The sequence below is a fragment of the Crassostrea angulata genome, chromosome 3 (genome assembly GCF_025612915.1).
Source record: "Crassostrea angulata isolate pt1a10 chromosome 3, ASM2561291v2, whole genome shotgun sequence".
Lineage (NCBI taxonomy): Eukaryota > Metazoa > Mollusca > Bivalvia > Ostreida > Ostreidae > Magallana > Magallana angulata.
This window is the reverse complement of record NC_069113.1, coordinates 19,255,440-19,268,072: the sequence shown is the minus strand read 5'-3', so window position 1 is coordinate 19,268,072 and position 12,633 is coordinate 19,255,440. Positions and strand designations below refer to the sequence as shown.

General features: G+C 33.0%; 2 protein-coding genes across 2 annotated transcripts; both read right to left on the bottom strand.

Annotated features, from left to right (window-relative positions):
- Positions 1-2,540: 2,540 nt before the first annotated feature.
- LOC128175202 (hepatocyte growth factor-like) lies at positions 2,541-4,367 on the bottom strand. The gene is made up of 3 exons (XM_052840652.1): positions 3,971-4,367; positions 3,290-3,526; positions 2,541-2,845 (listed from the first exon to the last, which is right to left on the bottom strand). The coding sequence occupies exons 1-3, from the start codon at positions 4,302-4,304 to the stop codon at positions 2,607-2,609; spliced, it is 810 nt and encodes a 269-aa protein (XP_052696612.1). The 5' UTR covers positions 4,305-4,367; the 3' UTR covers positions 2,541-2,606.
- Positions 4,368-6,714: 2,347 nt separating this feature from the next.
- LOC128178344 (plasminogen-like) lies at positions 6,715-11,386 on the bottom strand. The gene is made up of 3 exons (XM_052845462.1): positions 10,490-11,386; positions 9,166-9,402; positions 6,715-7,658 (listed from the first exon to the last, which is right to left on the bottom strand). The coding sequence occupies exons 1-3, from the start codon at positions 10,809-10,811 to the stop codon at positions 7,420-7,422; spliced, it is 798 nt and encodes a 265-aa protein (XP_052701422.1). The 5' UTR covers positions 10,812-11,386; the 3' UTR covers positions 6,715-7,419.
- Positions 11,387-12,633: the final 1,247 nt, after the last annotated feature.

Here is a 12,633-nt window from a genome sequence, read left to right as displayed (position 1 = left end):
GAGCTTTCCTTACTCTCGCGGGGTGTACCGAGCATACTACACTTTCATAGCTACATAGAGATTGAGTCACTGAGTTGAGCACTCGCATCGTTTGGTCAAGAACTCGATCATTTGTTGAGTACTCATTGATTTTGGTTTACTCATTAGTCGAGTACGCATACCTTGGTGTTGGTTGATATTCATTAGTTGAGTACTCAAGGATACTCATTAGTTGAGTATAAATTGTTTTAGTTAATTTGATAGTTCATAAGTTCTGTTAGAATTTTATTTTTATAGTTTTTATATTGTGATTTTTTTAAAGTGATTTTTTGTTACTAAGACGAATGAGGAAATAATTTATTAACACCGCCGATCTTAAAATTGCTTATTAGATTGTAATTAAGGTCTTTAATCAAAGAAACTTAGTTTAGTAACTGGGGGGTCCCGCAAAACTCGATGTAAAGGTAAACACTTTACAAATTGATATTTTAGAAAAATAAAAGAATACTTTATTTACATTATGCTTAAAAGTCAAAAATAATGTCACTATTGATATCATTATTCTTTTTATTCTTTGATTAACTCTAATATTTAACGATATTTCCTCATACGAGACATGCACAGTTCTGTTACTTTCTATAGCTGCTATTTGATATATTATTTAGCTCATTAAATCAAACGATGTGAGTGCTCAACTCAGTTACTCCATTTCTATGTAGCTATGAAAGATCTCTTGTGTTGGTTAACTCTCTGTCTAAACCTTTCTAAGAACTATACACTCTCTCCATTTCATCTCTAACCACATTTTTTTTTGATTACTCTATCCATCTCTGTCATACTCGTAATTGAAATAAGGTAAGTTGGTGTTACGACACAATGGATATCTGAATTATTTCTCTCTTTTTAAAATTTTTTTTACCTCCATTTCCTTTGATTTTTTTTTCAAATGTTTTCTTCATCTTCACATCTTATTTTCTCATCTGACAATCTTATTTTCTCTTTCTCATCCATAGATTTTGTGTCAATTCACTCTTATTCACTTTCATCTCTGAATTAATATTCTCTCTCATTCTAATCGAACTCTCTGTGATTGTCTAAACCTTTTCTGAGAACTATACACACTCTAACCACATTTTTCTCTTTGATTATTCTATCCATTTTTATCATAGCCTAATCTCTCTTTCTTACCTCTCCACTCAGCTTTTTCAACATTCTGTCTTTCTCTCTTAATTGATTTTGTAAAGTTTCTAATTGCTGTTGACTACTAGGATCTTGTGAGTTCTTTTGTGTTGTTTTGTGTTGGTTAAAGTATGATTTTATTTTAATTTCACCTTGTTCAACCGGATTATCCCATATCGTGCTTGGAATATATGGATAATTTTTAAATCTTCCAAGGTTAAATCCCCTTTCATTTTACATAGGGCAATTTGCTTTGTTTATGTCTATGACTGAACAAGTAAGGGTACTCATGATTGTGATCTTTAAATATACCTACAATCAAGCATACACAAATAAGTGTTCAGGGTAGTCCTGATCTTGATCTTATACCCTAAATCTGCCTAAAATAGTAGACTCTTCCTAGCAAAAATGTGCAACGATTATGTCCTCAGGCAATCCGACGACAAAATCAAATTAATGTATGCTTGTTCAGGTTTTCCTAGAAAATATGACATAAAAGAACTAATTAAAGGAAAAATAAAAAAATAAATAGAAAAAAATACACTAATACACAATTATATTGTTATATTATTTAAACGTTACCAATTTGAAACAAGAAAGTTCGTATTTGGCGCCAAACTCTCAATGTTACAGGTCGTAAAATACGATCACTTCTGGCACCAGTGTTGTAAAATGTGATATTTTATAGCATGCAAAGTGTGCCCAGTTAGTGAAACAATAATTATAGGATCGGCTAGAACGTCCGTCTGTAATCAAGGTAGCAACACAACTATCGGATTTCGCGCACCTGATTAGCTGACTTTTACTAGATCTCGAACCTGATGTAAATAATATGCCTATCAATTAAATTATCACTACAACAAATTTAAATATATTCTATAATTCAATACATTATGTTAAATCAATACACATTTAAACACAAACAGTAAAACAAATAAAATAAAAAGTAAATCACCAGCAGGATTTGAACCCAAAACACTACAAAGTCTATACTCAGAAGTGAGGGCTGGGACCAGTGAGTCATGCGAGACTTTAAAACATGGGGTTAAAAGTAGAATTTTAAACAACATTGTCATATCTTTAGACTTTTATATCCTCCAAAAGTATTTTGAAAAAGTACATATTTTGTCATCTCTGGGTCATCTCTCAATTTTTGTTTACGAAGCAGCAGTTTTTATGTTGAAATAAGTTGTCTTTACACGTTTCAAATTCTAGGAGAGGGGACCAAGAGACAACAAAATTATTTAAAAACAGTTTTAAATTAGTAGGATTTTGCATGAATTGCGTCATGTTGCTATACTAAAACCCTTATTATGACTCAATTTTTTTTGCATTCTTAAAAAAAAAAAACTAAATAACAATTACAATTCGAAAAATGGGCACATTTAATCGATGAAAGTTTCACTCATCCTGTTAGAAAAATACAACAAATTACAAGTAACGTGTTATCAATTACACATCGGTATGTCACAGTAATCCCAGGTTGAACCGGAATAACACCATGGCTTTTTGTCATCACCAAATGGGTTTCTACAGTAGTTGAACTGGTCGTCCAGAAACGTGTAGGTGTGGTTTTGTTGGGAGGTATCCGCCCAATAGTTGCAGGGACTCCCTGATTTGGTCACATTGGTTCTCCCATAGTAATCCACTCCGTTTGCCTTTTTCTTGCAGTTTCTTGAAAAATCATCTAAAAGAATGGCCAAAAAAAAGAGTTTCAGCGTAAATTATCAAAAATTCATAAATCGGTCAACTTAAAAACCGACACATAGATAGATAAGATAGATAAATGTAAGTAAGATCGATACTTATTTCCCCTTTAGGAAAACCTTAGGAAAACATCATGTAAGAATTCGTAAAATCTATTTTTGCATTACAATTTTATTTTTCCACCGTGTGCAAAATAGTATTTATACTCACAAAAATGCAAAATATAAACCGCCATGGAACCGAAACAGGTAATATGATATGAGAAGCTTATACCTATAAATTAAGTGTATAGACCTACAATTCATAAAACTTATTCAATCCCCAACGGCACTACATAAATGCTAGAACTACATGTAGATAGTCATAATACTAATTGGCTCTGCTACTTGGACTTACGCAATACGAATACCACAGTATAACTTACAGCACAAAGGAATACCACAGGTTTGCCACCGGATGTCTGGGTTAAGGGTGTAACACCAGGGACCGGCCTCCTCCTCTTTATCATTGGCTAGATTTCTACAGAAGTTCTCCTGGTTCCCCAGGCTTTGGTAAGTATGGGTGTGAGGGCTCTGCTGGTCCCATTGTTGGCACTCTAGTCCATATTTTGTAGTGCGGCGGTTTCCAAGGTAATCCCATCCAGCTTTTGAATGAATACATTCTGAATAAAAATAGAATTATGGTTGTTGTCATTTTCCATTTGTAAAGATGTAAAGCTATTATTAGAATGACGGTTTAACGGTTACATTATTTTATATAGTTAAAAATACATGAAGGGAAAAGGGTCTTCCTAATGCAAATAAATGGCTGTTAAGTTGTGTCAGGTAAACAACTGAAACATGTAAGCGGGAGATACTTGTAGTTATTTGATGCAGCTCTATCAAACTAATCGAAAAAAATATAATCAAATTTCAGACAAATTTGTTTGACTGATTTTTTTTTGTTTTATCAACATTTAAAGAATATCAACGTATCTTAACAAATTGTTTTTAAAGGAATCCAGAACAATATAAAGTATTCGATTAAAACAAAATTACTTAATGCAAGACTTTTTACCATTAATTGATCTTTTATGGTAAAATTGAATTTAGTTATATGTTAATACCTTTTGTGAAAAACTGCGAAAATCCCAATGTCACACGAAATGACGAGTTATACAGGATTGATGATAAGATACACCTTTCTTGTGTTGGGTTATGGAAAAACGAAAAGCACTGGTCGTTTGACAAGCACGACACGCCACATTCTCCTAAACTTACGCCACTCACGCGGTCTTGTAGAATTCCCTCTGTTGGTTCCCTGTCGTCGGTTTCAGGAACTCGTACAAAGGTTGATGATCGAAAATTAGTATTCTGTGCCCGTATAGCAAATACAAATAAAAAGATAATTTTCTGAATAACGCTACATTGAAAAAGTAAGAAATTAATACGAGGCAACATAATTTTGTTTGAATTAGTAAGCAAAGTGTGTTAGGTATTCCGCAGCGTAAAAAATCTCCTCGCGTCCTGCTACATCATGTTTAACACTAAGCATTAGTTTATGGATCTTTCCAGTAAATTACTTGTTACCGCTAAGGTCGATTGTTGATGAAATTGGACAATAGTTCGCATACCCTACTGCGCATGTCACACCAAACGACAGAGTTTGTTGTCTATCTCTGTGGCGCAATGGGTGTTGCTTCGGTCTACCAACCAGCAGATTTTTAGTTCAAACACTGCAGGGATTTTTATTTTCCTGCACAACGGTAAAATTTAAAAAGTTCATTTTATCCCCAAAATTTGAAATTTTCTTTAGTCAATTTCAAGTTGAAAACATGCCAATCTGATTAAAATCAGATCCTTTGATCCGCTCACTTAGATCGCTACACTAGGTTCAGATCCTTGTTTAGCGATCTAAGTGAGTGGATCAAAGGATCTGATTTTAATCAGATTGAAAACATGCAAAAAATTCATATCATTAATTGTCTGTACGTGTAGTCGAAAGAGATTTAATATTACTAGATTCTAGATAATTTTCAATGTCAAAGTCGCATACATTTTCTGTATCGTATAGATTCTCTTAAAAATAACACATTTCTCTAAAATATCGTCATCAATGTTTTTCCCTCCGTAGTTTTTGTACATTACGTTTTGTGTTTGATGACTTTTCTAGACTTAGAGTTGGAAATGACATAAAACTATAAAAGACTGTTCATTTTATCTCTCTCTCTCTCTCTCTCTCTCTCTCTCTCTCTCTCTCTCTCTCTCTCTCTCTCATATACCCTCAATTGTATAATATTATATTTACATAACAGATTCAGACCCTTTATCCATAAACACTCTCATCGTTAATAGATATTAAAATAAGACATAAAGTTAACATTTTAAAAGAGATACATGTATCAAAACTATATGTACGTGTCGAGGAAATTCTGTATGGAAATGACTGAAGGCATTATTGACACAAACAAAATATTCTAGGAATAACATACAATATTTTTTTACGTATGCAAGGTACCAATATGTGTAAAAACTGACTATAATACACCTGCATACACATTTCATACTAAAACATGTCTTTCTATTCTCTTTTGAGAAGTGGACAGACATGTATATTATTTAGATTTATTTGCTAGAAGAAGAGATAGACACATACATGTACTAGAATAGTTCTCTATGTCGTACACAAGTATCCGATTCTAGCTTTGTTATCATATAAGCTTATGATATTGATGTCTTTATATTGAAGCCTTAAAAACCAATATTATAGTGCATAAATATTTCTCCTCTCTAAAACTTTGTAAGCATTGTCGTATTTCACACGAACTTGCAGAGTGTGCTATATCTTCGTAACTATTTTAGAGGCAGGTCGAAGAAATCGATACATAAAGTGTTATAAAAAATTCAGAAAGGTTTAGGAATAAGTCGGATACTAAAAAGCATGAACAAAGAATGTTTTATTGATTAAGATGTACGCCTTAATAAGACCAAACGGGGAAAGTTAACAATTTTTAGTATAAAGTGGAAGTGGTGTTTTTATTCGTTAAAGCGTTTAGATCTAATTTGACATGTGCATATTTGTATTATGTAATACTTACACATTTTATCCCTCTAAACGGCTTTAAAAGAGAAATATGAAATCTGGCTGTTGGCCATTTTGAAACGCCTTTTAACCTAAATAACGCCATTTTGTAAAAGCCAGCACATATCTTCAAACTCAGTATACTCTTAGTATGAATGAAAAAATTGATGGACCGGACTATATTTGTTTTAATGGATATTTTTCTTATTGAAAAACTTAAATTATGATTAAAAACTTTGCTGAACCGAATATTCATTGCTTGTCTCACGCATTTTGTCCATTTTAGAGATATAGGAAGAATTTACAAAATTTTGTTATCCGCCATTTTAAATCACCATTTGACCTAATTAACCTCATTTGTGGAAGGTCAACACTCACCACTCAGCACACATAGAATATGATGAAATACTATGCTTGACCAATTCATAAGTATACATGCGTCATTATTTTTTTCACCATTGAAGAGACTTTAAGAAAAAATTTGAAGATTGACTGTCCGCCATTTTGAATCGCCATTTTTACCTCTTTAACGCCATTTTCATGAGGGGCAGCATATTTTTCAGGCTCAGCATACCAAAATTATGATTTTAAAAATCCACGCTGAACCAAATAATAATTACTTGCCGTTAAAACGTATTTCTAGGGCTATTTTTTCAGACCCGACTAAAAATTGCTTACTCAAATAGTACGCTTTATTATCTCGAAAGTTGAAATACATGTCCAATCCGACAATCAATTTTTTACATACTTTCTTAAAAGGTCAATGAAAGACAACAATAATTAAAAAGGACGTGTTAATGAATATATGTAATTTTTTGATACGGTTATCAACATACATTGAAACACAAAATAGTAAATTAAAAACAATAATAAAATCACCAGCAGGATTTAAACCCAAAACAATACCTGTCTATATTCAGTAGTGCAGGGCGGAACCAGTGAGCCATGCAAGGCTTTATTATAACATGTGGTTTAACGTAGCATTTAAAACAACTTTGTCATATCTATGGTCTTTGTTTATTATCATGCCAGAATATTTTTTTGAAAAAGTATATATTTAGTCATCTCTGTGTCGTCTCTCCATCTTTTTTTAAAAAGCAGCATTTTTATGTTGAAATAAATTGTCTTTACACTTTTCAAATTCGGGGAGAAAAGACACAGAAGCAACAAAATTATTTTAAAAAGCTGTAAATAAGTCGAGTTCTGCATTAATTGCGTCTAGTTTCTATATTAAGATTCATATTATGATTAAACCTTTTGCATTTTGAATTTTTTTCTACAAATTTCGCATCAAAAAGAAACCAAATAACAATTATAATTCAAGATCAATTAAAGCAAAATTTGAACTTTCAATTAAATGAATAAATGACACATACTAACGTAAATTAAACTTTTTATGATATTATGAAGAAAACTTGATCTTCCTTTTGTTGTAATATTTTGTATAATTAATAAACTATGTTAGAAATGGTACAAATAACAAGTAACGTGTTATCAATTACACATCGGTATGTCACAGTAATCCCAGGATGTACCGGAATAACACCATGGGTCACTGTATTCACCAAATGGGTTTCTACAGTAGTTGAACTGGTCGTCCAGAAACGTGTAGGTGTGGTTTTGTTGGGAGATATCCGCCCAGTAATTGCAGGGACTCCCTGATTTGGTCACATTGGTTCCTCCATAGTAATCCACTCCGTTTGCCGTTTTCTTGCAGCTTCTTGAAAAATCATCTGAATAAAAATGGCAAAGAAATTATCAAAAATTCATAGGTCGATCAACTGAAAAACCGGCAGATAGATAGATAAGATAGAAAAATGATATCGATGGATTGATACTTATTTTTCCTGCAGGGAAAATCTAAGAAAGGATCTGGTAAGAATTGGTAAAGTACGAGGGTTGTTCGGAAATTATTGAGACAACTCCAATATTTTCTTTTCTAATCGACGAATTTTAGTGAAAATTGGCATAGACACTGAAGAAACGCCAAAAAATAATAAAACAAAGTAATATTAAAAGAATATTTAATATTTTGTTTACGACGGTAGGTAAACAAGTCGGTGGTCGGGGTACCCGGCGCAGCCACGAACTCGGAGATTTTACAACTTAAACATCTACTTTATAAGTGTCCGGAGAATTACAGTTTATGATAAAAGAAATCAAATTCAATATTTTCATTTTGCTATTCTTTGCGACTAACTTTTGATTAAGTTTCACCGATGTTCAAGTTGAAATACGGATATGGTACACCTATATTAACCAAACAATAGAAGACTGACAACGACTTTACATTGAATTGTGACGTCAAGGCGGCGCATTGAAAACCGTCCATCTGGTGGAAATCTCAGAGGAAGGCCTTTTAATGCCACGCAAATTATTAAAAAACTATACGATGACAAGACAAGATATAAGGCATCAGATCATCATATTTTTTTTCACTAATTGTTTAACTAGAATTAGACCAAAGGGATTAATTATCAAGTGTTTTTGACACACTAACTGTTGTCAACAGTTCTGAAATATATAAAAAAATGACAGCAGTAGACAATCACAGTAATTAGACTTTCGGGTAAAAATAACTTGATTTTTTCCCTAAAAAAAACAAGAATGAGAGAAGTTGTAATTGATAACATCTTGAAATGAAAACAAAAGATGAGAAATAAAGAATAATTCTTATATCCGTTCGTTTGAAAAGTGTTTCAAACACAGGAGCAATAAGAAGCCTTAAAATGACGTTGCGAAAAGTTTGCGGTTGCGCCGGGTCACTGGACATAGGCACTTTGGTCAGCTTACCAAGAATGATCTATTCACACCATGGACAAGAAACTTTTCACATTGGTAATCTCTATCCTGATTTACGTTTTGGTGAAATTTCAAGAGTTAATCTTTTTTACTAAAAGAATACGAGAAAATGTCTCAATAATTTCCGAACAACCCTCGTATATTACAATTTTATTTTCCCACTATGTGCAGAGCATTATAATTTATTCTCACAAAAATGCAAAAATGAACCGCCATGGAACCGAAACGGTTAGCACGTATATACATGTAATATGCTATGAGAAGCTTATACCTCTATATTTAAGTGTAGACCTACGATAAATCAGACTTGTTCAATCCCCAACGACACTGCATGTATGGCCAGAACTAAACGTGAATAGTCATGATATGAGTAATTATAAGTAGGACACTGCTACTGGGATTTACGCAATTGCATAAATACCCCCAGCATAAACTTACAGCAGAGAGGAATACCACACGACTGCCAACGTGTGCCGGGGTCCACGGTGAAACACCAGGGACCAGCCTCCTCCTCTTTATCATTGGCTAGATTTCTACAGAAGTTCTCCTGGTTCCCCAGGCTTTGGTAAGTATGAGTGTGAGGGCTCTGTCGGTCCCATCGTTGGCACTCTAGTCCATATTTTGTAGTGCGGCGATTTCCGATGTATTCCCATCCAGCTTTTGAATGAACGCATTCTGAATAGAAAAAAAGACGAATTTGCCTGACATATTCCTAAAATTTACATTAGTTCATTGTTAGCCTTTAGTAGTTAATACTTCATAATCAAATGCATGTACATGATCAATTCTTCAATCTAACATTCAACATTTTAGGTGAATACATAAGTCATAAAACAAGGCAGGACTCAATAAATATCATGATCAAATTATTTAGAAAACAATTTTTGTATCAGTTAGAGCATTTAATCGATATACATTAAGCATATTGTATGTACATGTATAACTGTATACAGTGAAATATTCGCCACGTTTTGTTTTTGCCCATTGCGATTTTAGGACTGGACGAATTCAACTGTATCATATTATCTCTCTTTTAACCAAACTATATCTGGGCGAATTTCATACGGGGCGAAAGTCTTTGGAAGTGTTGAAGGGCGAATATTACAGGGGGCGAAAATAACCATGTATACAGTAAGATTTTTTGTTTAACATATCCTAAAATCAATAAATTTCAAAGTGATAAAGCCTAAATTTATATATCATATGTTTTATGTCATTTGAGACAAAATATGGTATGTTTTGAAGACGTAACATTCACAAAATAAGTTTGATGTTTTGTGATTTCAGTAGCAATACCGAATATTCATTTTTTTTTTCGCATGTCACAAAACTGGCAAAAATGGGTGGGGGTTGCAACGTTTTGTTACTTGTGCCAGTCATATTTTGCGATTCAAAAAGTTTCTTATAGCAAGCAATGCCAGATGTAATCTTCAATGTTACGTATTGAATATTTTGGGATGTAGCAGTGGTCGCAAAAAGAAAATTAGATCACCGCGAAAATTAATTATCAGATATACAGTGTTTGGTAGAATTAATAATATTTACTTTATCAATGAATATTTACATTTTTCAGTGCCTTTGTATGGGATAATTTCGGTCGGAGCGTGATCATCGTAGCCATCGGGCTTTATTGGATTTGACCACGCCCCGATCACCTCTTACGCAAAGAACGTTTCCTTATTCCTGAAATAATTATGGCTTATCAACAAGTGCTCAACAAGTGTTCATAAGAGTTAATGTACCATTTGTAAATAAAACCTACCGTTAATAATAAACTGGGAAAATCCTGTTGTCTGACGAAAGGACATTACGTTTATGATTGATGATAAAATACATCTTTCTTGTGTTGGGTTATGGAAAAACGAAAAGCACTGGGCGCTGGACAAGCACAATACACCACATCCTTCTAAACTTACGCCATTCCCGCGGTCATGTAGAATTCCCGCCAAAGGTTCTCTGTCGTCTGCTTCAGGAAAATGGACAAAGGTTGAAGATCGGAAGGTTGCGTTCTGCATCTCGACAATGCATATCCACAAGATACTGTGAACAACCACACGTTGAAGAAATAAAAAAAAAGATTTCATATTGCAGTTAGCTGTTACGATGAGTTGGCCGCTTTTAACTCTGATTTATTTATCTATACCATCAATTGTGCTGATGGTTTATCAATATCCAGACAGTGTATAGATTTATACAGTGTATTACCCATTTACTCAAGCTACGTGTAAAAGCTAACACCAGAGGGTGTTTTTATGTTTGGCCAGTTCGAACAAAATACAGTATTTTAAAAGACTTATTCAGCATTGAAAATACTATCATGCATGGTAATCAGTTAATGTCCCGGAGAAATCAATCCTTTTTTGAAATTGAATTGCGATGATACTATAAGGAGTCCTGCACTTTATCGGAAGACGATGGTGATCCAATTTAATCACAACAGTTTAGTTTCATGCACTGAAATGTATATGATTTGACATATCTTTTGATAAAGGACTATATATGGTTTGAGCCTAAAATGGTTCCCTTATATAAACATTGTCATTTACTGTAATTCTTAGTTTTTTTAACAAATATACATTTGAAGTTGTTTCATAATTTTCATTTTGATTTTAGTGCCCACAATTTAAATATATGACATTATAAAGTTTACTTTTTCCCGCCATTTTCGCATTTTTAGCATAAATCAGCTTGTTTTGAAGCAGTTTTTCTTTAAGGAAACATTGAGCGACTGCTTGAACAAACAAAATATTTTCACCAAAGATGTATCTTTGTAGTACTTTTAAGTGACAAAAAGTTCGTTCTTGTTCAAAGAGTCGCTCTAAATTTCTGATTCGAAAAAAGTTACGAAAAATGTCAATTTTTGACTGATTTTGATTGAAATAAAAAAAAAAGCGTCACTTCTGACGTCATATACTGCCAGTGAGTGCATATAAATCGAATAAATAGGTGAAAAACATATTTTATGTCAACTTTTTTTTATAAAATAACACAACAATTTAATGTACCTAATTCACTTTAAAATTAGCGAATTATGGGGGCCAAATGTGACTAATATCATATATAGTTCTTTCTATAACTCTAATTATAACCGAAATATACTTTATTCCTTACATTGTCCCTTTTATCTGCTAGTGCTGATTTCAAAACGATACAAACACCTTAATAGGAAAATATTTCAAAACTTGTGGAGTAAACATTAATTATGTTTAATGCAATACGAACTGTGTCTTGTGTAAGATTTTGGAATGACACGCTTTAAGTTTGACTTCACTTAATATTAAAAGACTGATTACAATATTAGACAATCAAAGTATTGAAAGTACTAAAAATCAGATAGCAAGCTTGTTTTCAATCGTTTGAGAATACGTCCATTAAAGCGACACGGTGACTCAAAGAAAATAATTAATTAACTTTTTTTATAATTACCACGGAAAAAAGAAGAATTAATACGAGATTTGGTCATACGACAGAAAGTATACGTATTTCGTATTTTCTTATTGATATGAACAATGCATTTTCATAATGAACCTAATTTTGAAACATAGAGAACCAGAGTGCGATTTCATTTTTTACGCATTGTACTACAATATTCCTTTCCTTCGACTTTTTCTTCCAAAGTACTGCAGATCAAGTAGCTAAGTTAGTTGTAATGTCATTAAATATGTCGTTTGATTGTACAACTCTGGAAAGAAACTCAGTGAAATGCCGGATTCAATCAAATGTACCATTGCTATATTGCTTTAAAATAGAGATAATTTGTGATTCTTGTTAAAAAAAGCTTTTAACACTCTCAATACTTTGATTCAGCATAGGTGGTGCGTCCGGGAAGCTTGCAGGAGGATAAAACGAACGCTCAACTAGGATCCCAGGTCACCTGCTTATTCACAACTACTAAATCTGTGCACT

Coding starts and splice junctions, on each gene's coding strand:
- LOC128175202 (XM_052840652.1), bottom strand. CDS start 4,304: ATGTTGCCTCGTATTAATTTCTTACTTTTTCAATGTAGCGTTATTCAG. Junction 3,527..3,970: donor TTCGCAGTTTTTCACAAAAG/GTATTAACATAT, acceptor ATTTTTATTCAG/AATGTATTCATTCAAAAGCT. Junction 2,846..3,289: donor CTGTGGTATTCCTTTGTGCT/GTAAGTTATACT, acceptor CCATTCTTTTAG/ATGATTTTTCAAGAAACTGC.
- LOC128178344 (XM_052845462.1), bottom strand. CDS start 10,811: ATGAAATCTTTTTTTTTATTTCTTCAACGTGTGGTTGTTCACAGTATC. Junction 9,403..10,489: donor TTCCCAGTTTATTATTAACG/GTAGGTTTTATT, acceptor TTTTCTATTCAG/AATGCGTTCATTCAAAAGCT. Junction 7,659..9,165: donor GTGTGGTATTCCTCTCTGCT/GTAAGTTTATGC, acceptor ATTTTTATTCAG/ATGATTTTTCAAGAAGCTGC.